This window comes from Amblyraja radiata, chromosome 41, assembly GCF_010909765.2.
Source record: "Amblyraja radiata isolate CabotCenter1 chromosome 41, sAmbRad1.1.pri, whole genome shotgun sequence".
In the NCBI taxonomy this organism is placed as follows: Eukaryota; Metazoa; Chordata; class Chondrichthyes; order Rajiformes; family Rajidae; genus Amblyraja; species Amblyraja radiata.
Genome location: NC_045996.1, coordinates 13,853,504 through 13,871,029, shown reverse-complemented (window position 1 = coordinate 13,871,029; position 17,526 = coordinate 13,853,504). Strand labels below are relative to the sequence as shown.

General features: G+C 45.5%; 1 protein-coding gene across 1 annotated transcript; it reads left to right on the top strand.

The window, feature by feature from the left end:
- The first annotated feature begins 1,359 nt into the window (after positions 1-1,359).
- On the top strand, positions 1,360-16,820 carry LOC116967842 (serine/arginine-rich splicing factor 5-like). The gene is made up of 8 exons (XM_033014464.1): positions 1,360-1,472; positions 3,504-3,647; positions 7,557-7,627; positions 8,795-8,899; positions 9,750-9,819; positions 12,523-12,596; positions 13,896-14,006; positions 15,119-16,820. The coding sequence occupies exons 2-8, from the start codon at positions 3,522-3,524 to the stop codon at positions 15,402-15,404; spliced, it is 843 nt and encodes a 280-aa protein (XP_032870355.1). The 5' UTR covers positions 1,360-1,472; positions 3,504-3,521; the 3' UTR covers positions 15,405-16,820.
- Positions 16,821-17,526: the final 706 nt, after the last annotated feature.

Genomic DNA, 17,526 nt, shown 5'->3' with positions numbered 1-17,526 from the left:
AGCGGCAAATTATTATAAATAGCGGTGTCTATAAGATCTTTGGTTTATATGTCCCAGATAGAACAATTAAATTCTTACATGCAGCAGCACAGCAGAATATATAAACATAGAACTCTGTAAACAATATAATAAACGAGAAAAAAAGGTCAGTGTGTGTATATACATACATATTATATACACACACACACACAAATATATATGTATATACACAAACACAGATACATACACATTAAAAAAACAAACAATGATATAGTACAAAAAGTACAAAAAGTAAAGTACAAAACCAATGTCCCAAAGTATATAAGGTACACAAAAATGCTGGAGAAACTCAGCGGGTGCTTCCTCTCTCCCAAAGTATATAGTTCAGAGTCTGAAGAAGGGTTTCGGCCCGAAACGTCGCCTATTTCCTTCGCTCCATAGATGCTGCTGCACCCGCTGAGTTTCTCCAGCAATTTTGTGTACCTTAGTTCAGAGCTTGTTTGGAGGTTGCAATGCTTAATAGCTTGGTGGCTGTTAAGTGCACATTGTATTTTTTTGGAGGTGTTTTAAAATGAATAACAAAGGATATAATTTCACAATTTATGCACTTTGTGTTCTTGTAAATCCTGTCACTTCTGTTGATAATTAGTTTACATCGAACCATTGAAATTGGTGGCACTAAGGGAGGCCATTTACTCTTTTATGTTCTTAAAGATTTAAAGAAAATGCAATAGCCTGATCGCTCTCCCTAGCTTTGGTTTGTGCTCCATACTCCTATCCATGGGATAGACAGTCAGATCTTTTCTTCCAGGCCAGAGAAGTCTTGAAACTAAACAGGTTTAAGGTGAGAAGGGAGAAATGAAAAACAGATATCCTTTACATTTCTCCCTTTTCACCTTACACCTGTTTGGTTGGTTATCTGGAAGTAACTGCTCGAGAACTCCTGCAATGGAGGCAGATACAAATGCAACATTTTAAAAGGTTTGTGGACAGGTACTGAGATTGGAAAGAGTGGGTTAGTAACCCCTTAATACAAGTGAACACAAATAAGCAGGTGTGTATGACAGACAGGGTCCAGGGCCAATGAGACGCGGGAATGACTGGATGGGGGCGGGACCTGGACTAAGTGACAGTGCCCGGAAGTGGGCGGGACGTGCAGCCAGTGTGAATGACAGACAGGGGCACGGACCAATGAGGACGCGTGATCGGCAGGACGGGGGCGGCACGACGGACAGACATGGGCGCCGACCAATAAGACGTGAGGTCGGCCGCCGGGGAGGCGGGACAGGAGTGACGGACAGGCGCAATAACCAATGGGACGCGAGGAAGAGGAGGAGATGGGGGCGGGCTGTGTGACGTCACACACTGGGGGCAGCCCGTGCGGCGTGGAGTGGGAGGCCCCGTGCCACTGCAGGGTGACGGTGACGGTGGCGTCGAGTGACTGAGGCGACGGCGGAGAGAGCGGCAGCGGCAGGGGACGGAGCCGAGCCACGGTGCGAGCGGGGCGGCCGGGGGCCGGGGAAAGACTCGCGGATCGGGTCTAGATACCTAGGCCCGGCGGGCAGCGGCTAGGCCTCGGGGTCGAGTCTGGGGCCTAGTCCCTATGGGGGTGGAGCGGACACCCCGGGGTTAGGGAGGGGGCGGGGAGACCTCTCGACCTCAGCGTTTAACTGCTGTGTTTTTCCCCGAACCTTCTCGACGTTGCTCTTGTGTCCCGTTCTGTTCCCCTCAGTGTTGCTGATCAGTGTTCACAACACAACAACATCCCCGCCCCCCGCTCGCCACGGCTGTTGCCCTCTTGTACCTCTCCTCACTTTCCTATCCTCTCCCTATTGCCCCCCCTCTCTCTCACCTCCTATCCCCTATCTCTGTCCCTATCCCCTCTCTCTCCATATCCCTCTTCTCTCTCTATCCCCTCTCTCTCTCTATCCCCCTCTCTCTGTCCCTATCCCCTCTATCTCTGTCCCTAATCCCTCTATCTCTGTCCCTATCCCCTCTATCTCTGTCCCTCCCCCTCTCTCTCCCCCCCTCTATCCTCCTATCCCCCCCTCTCTCTCTCCCCCTCTCTCTCTACTCCCCCTCTCTCTCTCCCGCTCTCTCCCCCCCTCTCTCTCTCCCCCCCCTCCTCTCTCTCTCCCCCCTCTCTCTCCCCCCCCCCCTCTCTCTACCCCTCTCTCTATCCCACTCTCCCCCTCTCTCCTCCCCGCTCGCCTATCCCCTCCCTCGCTCTCTCCCCATCCCCTCTTTCTCTCCCCTATCCCCTCTTTCTCTCCCCTATCCCTCTCTCTCAGTATCCCCCTCTCTCACCCCAATCCCCTTCTATCCCCTATTCTCTCTCTCCCCCTATTCTCTCTCTCTGTCTCCCCACTACCCCCCTCTCTACCCTATGCTCCACCTACTCCCCCCTCCTTCTCTCCCAGGTCTCACCTCCGACCCCCCCCCCCCCTCCCCCGGGTCTTTCATCTATTAGTTTTTCGACCACACTGACACAATTTTTAACCCCGTTTTAAAAAATCGGGAAAACACCCAATATTTCCCCCTTTTTTCTCCTCCCCTCACCTTGTCAAACTGAAATCACCACCATCCGTCCAGAGTAACACCTTTCATTAACGATGATTTCTCTCGGTGTGAGATTCCACCCCGTTTCGTTTTTTACGAGGCAGACTTGTTAAAGTTACATCTTTCACGGATTTTGCAGTCTGGTCCCTTTTTCAAAAAAAAGTTTTTTTAAAAAACGAGTAGTCAAAGCTGAGTTAGCGCTCTGTGGGTTTAAATTCAAATTAAAACAATATTCTACCATGTAATGTGACGTTATATTATGTGTTCGCTTGTCTCGCTTTAACCATTCAAAACGCTAATCCGATTTAAAACAAAACTTCCTGCTGGCCACTTCGGGTTTTTTTTTAAATCTTTTCTCTGTCGTATGTAAATTAATCTTTATTCAAATTGCATACAGAGTTGGGGAAATGTAAATAGTTTGCCTTATTGAATGGGATCTTTAGCATTGGCCAATGTTTTGCATTTAATTGCTTCTCCTTCATTGTGTTATCAGGACCAGTGTTTCTGGCCTACCTCTTAAAATACTTGTGGAAAAGGCAGCATTCATTGCCTACAAATTTTTTTTTCCTTCAGGGTAACTCCAATTTACCTCCGGGAATATCTCAGGACTTGTATTTGAAGATTAAGAGATTTAAGATTTGTTACAACTGTTTTGCCATTGTGAATGAATTGCTTGCTTTTCAACTTGTAAATTTATAGCAATTTCTGAAGATGGTAATTTTTGTTAACAGCTTGTGTGCAATTGGTGCAGTGTATTTGGGCAGTTTGCCAGCCTGACCTTATAAGTAACTTTTTTTTTAAACAAACAAGTCAACTCCATGTGACCAGCGGGCCATACTCATATTGCCTGACGTGTTGGATTCATAAGTGATATGGTATTTGGGTGTTTACGTGTGCCACCAGTTCAGTCCTCCCAACATTCTAGCTCTTAATATTGTGTGTTTATTGCAATATTCTCCTTTCAGACTATATAAAGTTTCAAAATGAATGGTTGCCGGGTGTTCATCGGTCGCCTGAGCTCTCAGGTGAGAGAACATGACATAGAAAAATTCTTCAAAGGTTACGGACGCATTCGTGAAATTGACCTGAAGAGAGGCTTTGGATTTGTGGTGAGTATTTTGCCTTTTTAAACAAGTTTTTGTTCTCCATTCAACATGAGTTATTTATTTTTCTTGATCTGTTCGTTGTGTGTTTTATTGCACTTGATGGTTACTTTGTTGCAGCCGTGAAAAGAGTAGGTTTGAGAATGAATAGGCAATGGTACTGCAGCAGATGTAACGTCACCAAGATTTTCAACTGCCTCTCAAATGATGCCGTGTTGAGAAAGGTAGCAGAATGGATTAAGATAGAATAGTAAAGGCTAATTAGTGAAACAGGGTAAATAGTGGTGCTCTGTGAGAACCTGTAATCGGAAGACACCACCATTTATTGTGTACTAGTCATGTCTCACCATTTGTCAGCTATAAAAACCTGGATGCAACATAATTTCCTCAAACTCAACAGCGATAAGACAGAATTCCTCCTCATAGGCTCCAAAGCCACGCTCAGCAAAATCAATAACCCCACTCTCACCATCGACGGCACCACTGTCTCCCCATCTCCCCAGGCCCGCAACCTTGGCGTGATCTTTGATTCCACCCTCTCCCTCGAGCCTCACATCCGCCATGTCATTAAAACCTCCTTATTTCATCTTCGCAACATCGCCAAACTCAGACCCTCTCTCACACCTCCCGCTGCTGAAAGACTCATCCATGCCTTCATCTCCTCCCGACTGGACTACTGCAACTCACTTCTCCTTGGCATCAGCTCCACCTACATCAACCGACTCCAACTGGTCCAGAATGCAGCCGCCCGACTCATCATCCACACCAAATCCTGGCATCACATCACTCCAGTCCTCAAACAACTTCACTGGCTTCCCATCTCCCACCGGATCAACTACAAAATTCTGATCCTCACCTACAAAGCCCTCCACCATCTGCCCCCCCCATATCTCACTGACCTCCTCTCCCCCTACCAACCCTCACGGTCCCTCAGATCCACAGCAGCCTGTCTCCTCTCCATCCACAAGTCCAACCTCCGCAGTTTTGGGGACAGAGCCTTCTCCAGGGCAGCTCCCAGGCTCTGGAACTCCTTCCCCCAACTGATCTGCAATTCCGTGTCCCTCACCATCTTCCAGTCTCGCCTCAAGACCCATCTCTTCACCTCTGCCTATCCTTAGCCCCACGTCCCCCTCCCTTTTCATCTGTGCATGAATTGCCTCATATTGTGTTTTGAATTGAATTCTGTCTTTACTTTGTGTACTAGTCATGTCGCTACTATTTATTTCATTCCCCTTACATGTTGTTCCTCTACCTGCTAAATTTTTGTAAGGTGTCCTTGAGACTCTTGAAAGGCGCCCATAAATAAAATGTATTATTATTATTATTATTTATAATAATTTGAACATGTAGTGCTTTTATGGATTTCAGAAGTAACACATTTTGGGTGAAGGGAATGGGAGGCAATGTGCAAACTGCCACATGTTCAACAGACAATACACTTTTGAGGAAGAATACACCTAACGAGAGTCTGGTGTACAAATATACTATGCTTTATTTAGAGGGTGATCATTGAAAGCAAGAGAGGACACAATGGAGCTACATGGAACCTTATTTAGTTCAGATTGAGGTCGTGTGTTAGGACAAGAAAAACAACATAGGGCATTGGGAGGCAGAGGGGTAAAGACAGGGGCAACCAAATAGAGGTCTTTGTTATGAAGGAGGACAGACACAAAATGCTGGAGTAACTCGGCGGGAACAGGCAGCATCTCTGGAGAGAAGGAACGGGTGACGTTTTGGGTCGAGGCCCTTCAGTATTTGGAGGGATTACGAAGTGGAGCTAGATAGAGCCCATCAGTACCAGTAAGTCAAGGAAATTGCAGTTGGAAGTACGGGTGAACCCAGTATTAAACCAGTGGTAAATACTTCACCTGCACCAAGGACAGGCATAGATCCCCAATACAGAGCGGCCAGTGGAAATGCCCCCAAGGTGATTTGCATGACATTTCACTTCCTCTGAAATTGTATCCAGTAAATTGAACAAGCCGTAAAACACAAAAAAATAATTTTACAATGAGATGATTCTTGAGTTAACTTTGTCTGCACTTGCAGCCAAGATATACAAAGTAATCCATTTGACCAAGGATAACTATATGAGGTGCATTGTATTTTGTTTTAATAGGAGTCACTGTTGCCTTGTCAAATAAGTTTCATAATGGCTGTTTTGTAGCAAAGGCATGAGTTGCTGTACAAATGTAGTTTTGTGGTAAAGGGAAGAGAAACTTTGCCACAATAAAACGGCATATCATGTGTCAACTGTGTCTCAATTACCCCTGCGAGAGCTTTTGTGTAGTCATTGCTAACTAATTAAGGTCCCCTATTTAATTGAGTTCCTTCTTATCGAGTCTACACACAAGTTTAGAAGTTATTCAGGCAGAGCTGAACACACTGTTCTGCATTTTCACACAATGGTGTCTGTCTTGTCGCTTCTTGTACGTATTGGTGGAAACAGGGCCGCGCGCGACGTGAACGCTCTTTCCTTGACCCCATTGAGTTGCGTAAAGGTGCTGAGAATTGGGGGTGTGGAACTGTAGGATTTTTGCAATCGGAGCAGGAAATGTGTCATCCACGTAACTGGTTGAGTGCAGCGGCAACAACTCGAGCTCAGGTCCATCCAAGCCAAAGCAGCATCTCAACAACTGTAAAACATTCGCTTTCTCTGTCACCGGTCGGCCAGCGCACAGTGGCTGCATTGTGTACCGTTTAAGAATTGTACTTTTGTTGGTCACCAAGGCTACTTCAGCTGCACCTTCCAAGCCAATGACCTCTTCAGCCAAGAAGGATAAGGCTTGTAGTTGCAGTCATTGGTTGATGCAGCTTTGTCAATAAATATTATCTTGCATTATGGAACATTTTTCAGTGGGTAGCGTGTCACAACGTCAGAAGGGTTTCCGCCCGAAACGTTGCCTTCGCTCCATAGATGCTGCCGCACCCGCTGAGTTTCCCCAGTACTTTTGTCTACCTCAGCACTACGAACCACTTTTGGCTGCTCTGATCTTCCCCCATCTTCAGGTTGGGAATTGGTTGTTTATATTGATTATCAACTCCATTCGGCAGCCCTGAATGAAGTTGTACATCAGCCATAGAGGTATGAGTTGGCACCCAAATCTGTAAGGTCAAATCTAGGTGATTCAAAGCCTTATCCAACCTCTGCTCCTGTGGTCCAGTTCCATTTCACAAGTGGTACGAGTTCATTTTTGCTCATCTTTAAAGTGAATCTTGCTTCATTATTGATATAGTGCCGCATATGTGGCAATTTTGTAACTTTGCTATAAGTGACCATCATGGTTCTCATAGGTAGACGAAAATGCTGGAGGAACTCAGCGGGTGATGCAGCATCTATGGAGCGAAGGAATGGGTGACGTTTTGGGTCGAGACCCTTCAAGTCTGAAGAAGGGTCTTGACCCGAAACGTCACCCATTCCTTCGCTCCATAGATGCTGCATCACCCACTGAGTTCCTCCAGCGTTTTTGTCTACCTTCGATTTTCCAGCATCTGCAGTTCTTTCTTAAACACCATGGTTCTCATGATTTCTGCCTTATTTGCTGTGTTGAATTGGTTTGAGATCTATGAAAGACATCAACAGTAAATATATATTCCTTTTACAATGCATATATCTGAACCTGTTTTATTGGACTGATCCAGAATGATGAGTCATTGAAATTTTATGGCACTTAAATCTGAGAACCCAGCTACAGACTACGTGACTCTGTGGTTTTATTAGTTCCAATGGTGGAATTTGAACTTATAACAAATGTAAAGCACTTTAGCAAATGAGAGTTGTTTTTTAAATGTGCTATATAAATAAATGTGACTTGACTTGACCTTTGGCTTGCAACCGATCGCTATCTGTTTTTATGAAGGTGTTCGTAAAACATGCTTAACCATTGGTTTGAATCAAAACCCTGTCTTGTTTAGGAATTTGACGATGCACGGGATGCTGACGATGCTGTTTATGAGCTGAATGGCAAGGAGCTGTTCCATGAGCGGTAAGTACTGCAGAATAATCTGTGATTAATTCACCACACTAGAAACACCCTGAAAGTGGTCCAAGAATGTCAACATATTTGATGGAATTTGGGCATTTAACGGGATAGGGCATTCGAGGAATTCGGCCACCTCCTCCACGGAGAGGCGACTTTTTCCAGGTCGCCTCCCCCGTGGCCTAACAGCAAGGATCGGCGCGGCCTTTCCCGGAGACGCGCCCGGGGCTTCAACGGCGGGCGCAGCGTGGACTCTCGGCGTGGAGCGGGTGAGCCCTCGCTGGAGGGGAGCGGCTACGTTTCGCTGGCCCGGGGCAGCCGGCAGCCTGAAGCCGCGGTCTGCACAGCTCCAGCTGGCGCGGCGTCTACAGCCCGGGATCCCTCGTGGGGGACCCGGGGGAAGAAGAAGCCACCACTGCCGGCCCGCGGCCAACTTCTACCGCGGGTTCGGCATGGACTTACCATCACCCCTGGAGGGGAGCTTCGACCACCGGCCCTGCGGTCTGCGGTGCTTCTGGCTGCGGCGCGGCGGGAACCTTAAATCTTCGACCGCCGGCCTGCGGCCTACAACAGCCTGAAGCCGCGGTCTCTGGTGATGAAGAACCGATCCTGGACTTACCTTGCCTTTGACTTTGTCCCTTACCATCTGGACGCCCGCAGCAACGGCTGCGGAGGGTGGAGGTCCCGACCACGGGGGAAAATGGAGGAGGTCTGGCCAAGTTCTGTGCCTTCCACCACAGTGATGAATGCTGTGGTGGATGTTTGTGTTATATTTTTTATTGTGGTTGTGTGTTCTTTATTATTGTACCGCTGCTGACAACCCAAAATTCCACCGACCCTGGTTGTGTGGCAATAAATTCTATCGATCAATAGTGGTTGTAGTTCTCATCAATTGCTTGTGGCTACTATAAGTGGACCTTCTGGTCATGTCCCCCTCCTAACTTGGTATTAAATATTTTAACACGGGAACATCTGTATGTTGAACGTGATCCTAATTCTGGTTCTCATTTGCATCACATTGCTAGAATTGCTAAAACTTCAGTTTTGAGAAGTTCAATGTTTACTTGTTTTTGTTAGCTTATTTCTATAAACAATTCGAGGTTGTGTAGCATTTTGATTTTGTATCCTTTCTCGTTCGAATGTAATTTTTTCTTTTTGTCCAAACTCCTCTAGGATCACGGTGGAACTTGCAAAGGCGCCACCTCGGAGAGGAGGGGGCAGATTTGGTGGGAGATTTAATTACTATCGCCCCCAAAGTGAACGAAGCAGTGGACTAAGGTAGCAAATTGATTGAAGTGTGTAAATTAAGAGGAAGAAGTGTAACTCCTTTCATTGTAACTGCTGTCTGTACTTTCGATGCCACTGCATCAATTCAGGAAGCTATCCGTAATCAATCTTCTTTCTGATTGCATTTTCTGCATAGATCTTTGCTCCTTCAGTGTTATTGCTTTAAAAAATAATCATATTCTTGAGGTGGAGAAATCCGTGAACAACGTAGCATCGGTTTTCCTGTTCTCCATTTGGGGAATTTTATAGCTTGGTCTGAACCCATGGATCTGCTACCTTGCTTCCTTTATCTTCCTTCCTGGCAGCGAGTCACTTTTGCCTGCCCTGCACCGCACCCTTGTCTCGTTGTTCTCATCTTTGGCTGCTCGCCATCATTGTCAAATGCAAATCCTGCTCTTTGTTTAAACAACTTCCTCGCGTGTGGCTTCATGCTTTTGAGCTGCGCTTCCTAACATATTCCCCTGTAAGCACGTCATCAGCCTGGAATATTCGCTTCCTCCTTCGGCAATTTGAGGATGTTGTAGAGTTTGTTTTCTTCCCATGAGCTGAGAAATGCTAATGGCAAGACCCAGACACCTGTGCGCTGTTTATGTTTGAGCTTCTTGTCATTTTCTATCTGCTAGAGTTTTGTTTTCACCCTCCGACCACTGCCAACTAGCAGTAAAAATGAATTGATACATCACCTTTCCTTCATGGTTGAAGGCACATATTGGCATTCATGCTATAGTGTGATCATCTAACTAAAAATCCCTGATTGTTGGGGCAGATGCCAGACCCCACTGAGTGCCTTTGTCCCATCTTTCTTTGTTCCTTTCAAGTGATGCTGTTAATGTGATTTCAGATATGGGCCTCCTGTTCGCACTGACTACCGGCTGATTGTAAAGAATCTCTCTTCCCGTGTTAGTTGGCAGGTGGGTCAACTTATTTAAATATAAATCTGCAAGAATTGTAACAGACTAAAACTGTAAGAATCTCAGTTTTTCGTGGATGCCTCTGCTTAAACACATGGGTCATAACTTCATAAATATAACCCATAGCTTGCTTTACCCTTGTGCCTGGGGAAGCTGTGCGTGCATAATACAAATATTTTGTAGGAATTTGGAGTAGGTCCATTGAGCAAGTTGGGAGTCTGGTAATGGAAGCCTGTTAAAGGCAGCTCTAACTATTAACCTGTTTACTGCGTCTTGTTTCCCCAGCAAATATCATTGTTCCTTGTATTTGTGGCTTCTGGGTTACCGCTCAGTGTTCTTTCAACACATTGCATGGACAATTTCCCCGCATCTTAGGCAGGTGTTTGTGTGACGTGTATCAACGGAAGGTGGTCAATTTGCTCCAAGGTGTTTTTGCCACTGCTGTTTTCCTTCCTTTAGTGGATTGCGAAAGGCGTAGCATTAAAATGCTGCTCCCGGACTTGGTGGAGAATGAACTGCAGTCCACTTTACTGCAGCTGGTTAGTGTAAATTGACCAGATAAAACACTCTTGTGTTGTTGAAGCATTTAATCCATTGCATAACGGCATTCTCGCAACCACAGTTCACGCACAATTTTAATCTCCTGCCTCCCACCCATTATATGTGGTATTCATGGGGCAAAAAAAAGAAAAGCCTCAATGATGAGACTTTACTCTGGGGCGGGGGTTGAGGCTTGTGAGAATGTGATGGTTGGCACCTCCTAACTGTGTCTATTGGCAGCTATTACTGTCTATAGGGAGCTTTGCTTTCCATTCCATGTCAGTTCTGTCCCAAGCCATAAAAAATTGTTCCAAACTACTTCAATTACACTTCGAATTATTGCCCCTGGACATTAATTATTATGGAAGAAAGTGCTTCCTGATGTCACTCTGTGTTAGGTGCTTTGCCACCTCTCTCTCTCTCGCTCGCTCGCTCGCTCTCTCTCTCTCTCTCTCTCTCTCTCTCTCTCTCTCTTTCTCTCTCTCTCTCTCTCTCTCTTTCTCTCTCTCTTTCTCTCTCTCTTTCTCTCTCTCTTTCTCTCTCTCTTTCTCTCTCTCTTTCTCTCTCTCTTTCTCTCTCTCCCCCTCCCTCTTTCTCCCTCTCCCCCCCCCCCTCTCCCTGTGTGTTAATTGTCAGTCAGTAGGTGGACAGTCCCTTTTTGTAAACATGATGATTCACAATGAATGCTGCATGATACATGTTGGGTTATTTTTGTGAAAATATGATCTCGGGAGGCTCTTGATTTTTAATTAAATCTTTTTTTCTGAAATCTAATGGTATTCTGCACAAGCTTGTAAAATGAATCGCCATTACATTTCTGAATTGTAAATGTTAACGACTCCAATTTTACGCCTATTTACTGTGATAATTGTACAAACTGTATAAATCTGATGGTTTGAATATTGTTGGAAATTAATGACCGCTTGACTAAATTTGAAAACCTTTGTTTAGCAGCTTGTCGTGAGGTCATTGGCATTTTGACCAGGAGTTCCCTTTTCTCGTGTTGTCGCGCCCTGTATCTGGAATAGTCCCGTGTTGACTAATTTGCCAGTCGGCTCCCACGATAATTCAGGCGGCTGGACGCGGGTTCTGGGTTGTACTGATCCTAGGGTCACCGATGGCGCCGACTCCTGTCGCATTCCCAAGTTCCTGGTGTAAGGAAAAAATAAAAACGTGTCGATCTCGCTCTCGGAGGCTTGTCAGGAGATTGACTTGTGAGGTGGCCGAGCCTTCACCCAACCCATGGTTATTGGTGGTACTTACCCAGGGTGGCAGGCACATTCGGTGCCACTGAGGGAAGGGCCATGCCCCAAGAAGCTGTATCGACAGGGTATCGTATTGAGTGGGCGGTGCACCCTATGCTTAGATGCATCATCGTGTAGGGCTTGGACGGTTGCCTAAAATTTGTAAAATGTCTGGGTAACCCAGGGCTAATTTAAATTTTATATATATTTAATTTGTGGAATGGGGATGTCATGATATTGAGCACAATATTTCAAGGCTTCTTCCCCCCCCCCCCCCCTCTCCAGGGGTCTATAATTCCATGGGTCCTGCTGTATTGACTCGGTTGCGACACAAATGATGCCACATGTTTATCGAGCGATCCAAACGCACATAATACGAAGGAAATGGAGGCCGCGGGGTGGGGCGGTGATGTTGAAGTGAAACCACTCTCCATTCTCCCTGTACGCCACAGTGGTGGTAATGAGACCAGCACACATTTTCTTTACAAGTTGAAGGGATGGTTCTCTTTTCCGGCACCGCTGGTTAATTTTCGTAAATAATTCAAGCCGTCACCAACCAAGTTATTCCTTTTGCTTGGTTGAGCACGAGTTAACAAGCCTGATGTGCTGAAGATTATTTTAAATCTTGATCAGACCATTTACAGGAACTTTGAAGCACTGGTCTTCAGTTTGGTGCAGTTGACTGTGACATTCCACAGCATGTTCATTGTTCCTATGTTGCCATCCTGTGTGTGGTGGAACAGGGTGGTTTAGCCCTGTTGTCCGGTTACATTTGGCTACACCACAAGCAGTCCACATCCCATACACTTAAAGTCCGTCCCATAGCATGACATCCCAATTCTGAGGCAATTAACTGGTGGTTATTGTGTTGTGTGTTTGTTCCTGTGTGAACCACATTAAGTGTGTCTCCTGTTTGTAGGATCTGAAAGACATCATGCGGCAGGCTGGTGAAGTGACCTTCACTGATGCTCATAGAATCCACAATAATGAAGGGTAAGAGAGTGCCCTTTAGTTATCATTTAAATTCAGAATACGTACTCCCAACCAGCGGTCACTTTCCATATTTGCTGACAATGAACAACCATTTTTAACATGTTTAAGAAGGAACTGCAGATGCTGGAAAATCGAAGGTAGACAAAAGTGCTGGAGAAACTCAGCGGGTGCAGCAGCATCTATGGAGCGAAGGAAATGGGCAACAAAACCTATTTCCTTCGCTCCATAGATGCTGCTGCACCTGCTGAATTTCTCCAGCACTTTTGTCTACCAACCATTTTTTAACATTCCCAGCTAAATGTAGTTTTTTTTCTCTTCTTGGGGTAATGTTTGGGTATTCACGAGTGGTCAAACTGTTGGCATTTGTGTGAGCTGGGGAACCTCTTTGGGGGGGAGCTCGGCAGTAATTTTGTGCTTTCATAATGTGTTAAAGTGCAGGTGTTCTGCCCGTGCTTCAAATATGAGCAAGGAAAGGGCATGGGATTATAAATAGCAGCATTTGGTCATTTGTCAGCAAGTCCATAGGTCAGTTCTAGTTCAGTTCTCAAAAGTTCTAGTTCAACTTTAGGCTTCATGTGGATGGTAACATTTTAAACATATGCTTGCTATTTGAACAAACACCAAGACTGAATGTCAAACATATTGCTGTCTGAAGATGGATTTCGGCCCCAAGGCTTCAATAAAGTGGTGATGCATATTTACTTATTACAATCAATTAAACATTTCTGCCATTGTTCATGACTAGACAGGCCAACAAAATGTATCTATACCAGAGGTAGACAAAAATGCTGGAGAAACTCAGCGGGTGAGGCAGCATCTACGGAGCGAAGGGAATAGGCAACGTTTCGACCCGAAACGTTGCCTATTTCCTTCGCTCCGTAGATGCTGCCTCACCCGCTGAGTTTCCCTAGCATTTTTGTCTACCTTTGCTGTATACCTGTTTGCGTGCTTGATGGATAAGGGGAGCTGTGAACTCTGCAATTAGACTCGAGGTGACTGTGCAGGAAGACCTTTAGGTGTTTGGCAAGGCACATTGGTGTTTGGAGAGGGCTGGAGAGATTTGGAGTGGCAAAGATGGAAAGAGAGGGTGTGCACTGCACTTGCCCCTCCTGTATAATGGCTGTGGTGGGGACTGGAAACTCTTGGATGTTTGCCATTGGCAAATTATAAATCACTGGGCTTAATTGCAACGTGCATATAAATTTGCATTGGCAGTAAATGACTTTAGAAATTGTTCTGCCCTTTTGCATCTATTCCATCATTCCATTGCTGACTTGTGTGTTTTTTCTCTCTTCATAGCATTGTGGAGTTTGCTTCTTACACTGATTTGAAAAATGCCATGGATAAACTGGATGGGAAAGAGATCAGTGGGCGAAGGGTGCAACTGATCGAGGAGCCTCGCCGCCACAGGTAATCGTTGCAGCGATTGGGGGCTCGCACTGTCTCATTCCAAAAGCAGGAAGATTGTTCCTGATGTTGGGGAAGTCCAGGACAAGGGGTCACAGCTTAAGGATAAGGGGTAAATCCTTTTAAGACCGAGATGAGAAAAACATTTTTCACACAGAGAGTGGTGAATCTCTGGAACTCTCTGCCACAGAGGGTAGTCGAGGCCACAGTTCATTGGCTATATTTAAGAGGGAGTTAGATGTGGCCCTTGTGGCTAAAGGGATCAGGGGGTATGGAGAGAAGGCAGGGATGGGATACTGAGTTGGATGATCAGCCATGATCATATTGAATGGCGGTGCAGGCTCGAAGGGCCGAATGGCCTACTCCTGCACCTATTTTCTATGTTTCTATGGATCAGATGAATTTAAACTAGGAGACTGGGCTGGTCCCCGAGTTCTCCAGTTTTTTTTAAGATCTCCATCTGGGAGGCTGCTGGAGCCAACTTGCGACAAGGGCAGACACCTGACGATGGGCCATTAGTGCCCAATCCAACCAGAATTGTTGCCGTTTGGCCCTAAGTCCATTACCGAATGGTTTAAGAGGAGGGGTATAATGTAGATGGGGCATGTTGTGCAGAAGGGCATAGGTTCTGCACTAGCCTTGAATATGGCGACTTTTGAAAAAGCTCTATGCCTTTCATACAGAAGGCATTAGTCACTGCAGCTGGAGGCCACTGTACATCTTCCACTGGGAAATGGAATGTGGTCATCAACGGTCCAGTCCTGATTATAGGTAGACAAAAGTGCTGTAGAAACTCAGCGGGTGCAGCAGCATCTATGGAGCGAAGGAAATGGGCAACGTTTCGGGACGAAACGTTGCCCATTTCCTTCGCTCCATAGATGCTGCTGCACCTGCTGAGTTTCTCCAGCACTTTTGTCTACCTTTGATTTTCCAGCATCTGCAGTCCCTTCTTAAACCTGATTATATCTAGACTTATATCTAGTATTTATTTCCGTTCTGCCTGACAATAGTTGTGATGACATGGGCTGAAGAGCAAGTCGATGACCGCTCGCAGGAGAGGACTCGGCGATTTTGTTCATTTAGGCACTCTATAACCCGTGTCTTTTCTCTTCCAGGTCTTGGACCAGATCGCGTTCTCGAAGCTCTTCGCGATCCCGCAGCTACAAGGGTTCCGGAAGCGCTTCGAGGTCGGCGAGCCGTTCGCTGAGCCGCAGCCGGTCTGGCTCCCGCGGCAGGTCGCCTGCCCGTGACGCCAAGCGGCAGCGGGGCGAATCCCGCTCGCCAGAGGTCAAGCATCGCAGGAAGCCATCCCAGTCGAGGTCGCGGTCGAATTCCCCTGGTAAATCGGCACGTTCCTGGTCGGGCTCCCGGGAGCAATCCCCTGTCAACAGTGCAGAGTAAACACCGTCTTGTTGAATTGTTTTTATAATTTGCTAAAAGATTTTCTATGAAATGTTGGCCTCGTCATTTTTTTTCCCCCCTGTCTGTTGCTGGGTTTGGGATTTAAGTACCTCAACTTTGTTTCATGCAAACGCTTTGAACCGTATGATCCCATTTAATTCAGACATTTGGTTTAAAGTCCTGTGTTTCTTAGATTAAGTTGAGAAGAATTGGTCATCATTTGACTAGTTTTGTTGAGACATTCATTGCTGGACCATTCTGGTGGGCCCATCAGCCCAGGGCTTCTTCAGTCAGTCCACATTAACCATGTTCTGATATTGATAGTTGAGAAATCAGTGTCAGGACAACTTGTCTGGCTTCCTAGCACTTGCATGAACGTGGAGTTTTGAATTGTTTTTTTTAAAAAAGAAGTGAATGTGACAGATGTGAATTTGATTTGAGTGTCCTTGTGATAAAACGCAAGATTGAGGTTTGTAGTTTAATTCCCCAACTAATTGGCCAGTTGGGAATATTGGGTTCAAAGGAGCTGAGCCAGTTGAAAACGAGTGCTTCCATTCATTGAGACATCTGCTGAAGACCAAACGTGTTTTAGTTCCCAAACTGTGTGCATCTTAACTCGGATCTAGATGCTGTTTCGGCAGCCGAGACAAGATTTGTTTGCTTTGTACAAAATTGCTGAAACTGCCCGTCATAGTGCCAGTGGATATTGAAAATATTCCGTTTATTAGGAAACCTTGCAAGATGGGTCATTTCCTTTTTCGTTTTGAGTTGCTACTGGTTCCGAGATTTTTTTTAATTTTTTTTTTTAAACCTTGAATTTTCTCTCTCCACGAGTTTCTTCCAAAGCGGTGATTTGGTGCAGTTGTGTTTCAGTAGCGCACATTTGCATCCTGCTTTTGGAGAACCCTGCCCTGCTTGCATTTGGAAGTTGCTTTCGTTTGAAAGCCTCGGTGTGTGGCTGCAGAGTAGATGATGTTTCTCACCCGCTCTGAGCGACGGGCACCAAGACCTGATCATGTGGGATGGGCAGGTGCTGGAGGAAAGCAGGGAAAATGTGTGTGTGTATATATATATAGTTTTTGATTCACGTGTTAATAGTTCATGCTTTTGTTCCTTTCACATTGTTTTAAAGTATATATAGTTATATTTAACTTGATCCATCCCTCTAACTAGTTGTTAGAGAACCAACCTGTAATGTTGCTCTGCATTGGAACTGAATTTGAAGGAACATCGTACATCAATTTAGATGTTTGTACTAACAATTTTATACGAAAACTATAAATCTCAATGTTCCATGTACCTTTACTGTAATCTGCTAGTCTATAAAGTCTGATTGTGTACTAAACAAGACTGCATCGCTATCATTCCTTGCAGCAAGAAATGGTACTGCATTAAAATTTTAGTTACCAACAGTGACCTTTTGCTTCTTGTTTATTTTCCGGGCTGCTCTGTTCAACTGGGTTGAAGTTTAATTAAAATCTCTCTCATTACTTTCTGCTTTTGATGCAAGTGCGGGAAGATTTGTTTGAGACCAGATCGGTTCACGGAGGGCCTGGACACTAAATCTGCCTGAATTTGCTGCTGGTTTGGTTTAGATACAGCACGGAAACAGGCTCTTTGGCCCACTGAGTCCGCACTCACCAGCAATTTCACTCGGATGAGAGGGTATATGGAAAAAGCTGCCAGAGGAGGTAGCTGAGGCAGGTGCAATAACATCATTTAATAGATTGATCTGATTGTGACCTCAACTCTGTTCCTATATATGTAACTCGCTGAGATACAATCTATTTACTGCAGCCATTAATAATAATAATAATACATTTTATTTATGGCGCCTTTCAAGAGTCTCAAGGACACCTTACAAAAATTTAGCAGGTAGAGGAAAAACATGTAAGGGGAATGAAATAAATAGTAGAGACTTGACTAGTACACAAAGTAAAGACAGAATTCAATACAAAACACAATATGAGGCAATTAATGCACAGATGAAAAGGGAGGGGGACGTGGGGCTAAGGTTAGGCAGAGGTGAAGAGATGGGTCTTGAGGCGGGACTGGAAGATGGTGAGGGACACGGAATTGCGGATCAGTTGGGGGAGGGAGTTCCAGAGCCTGGGAGCTGCCC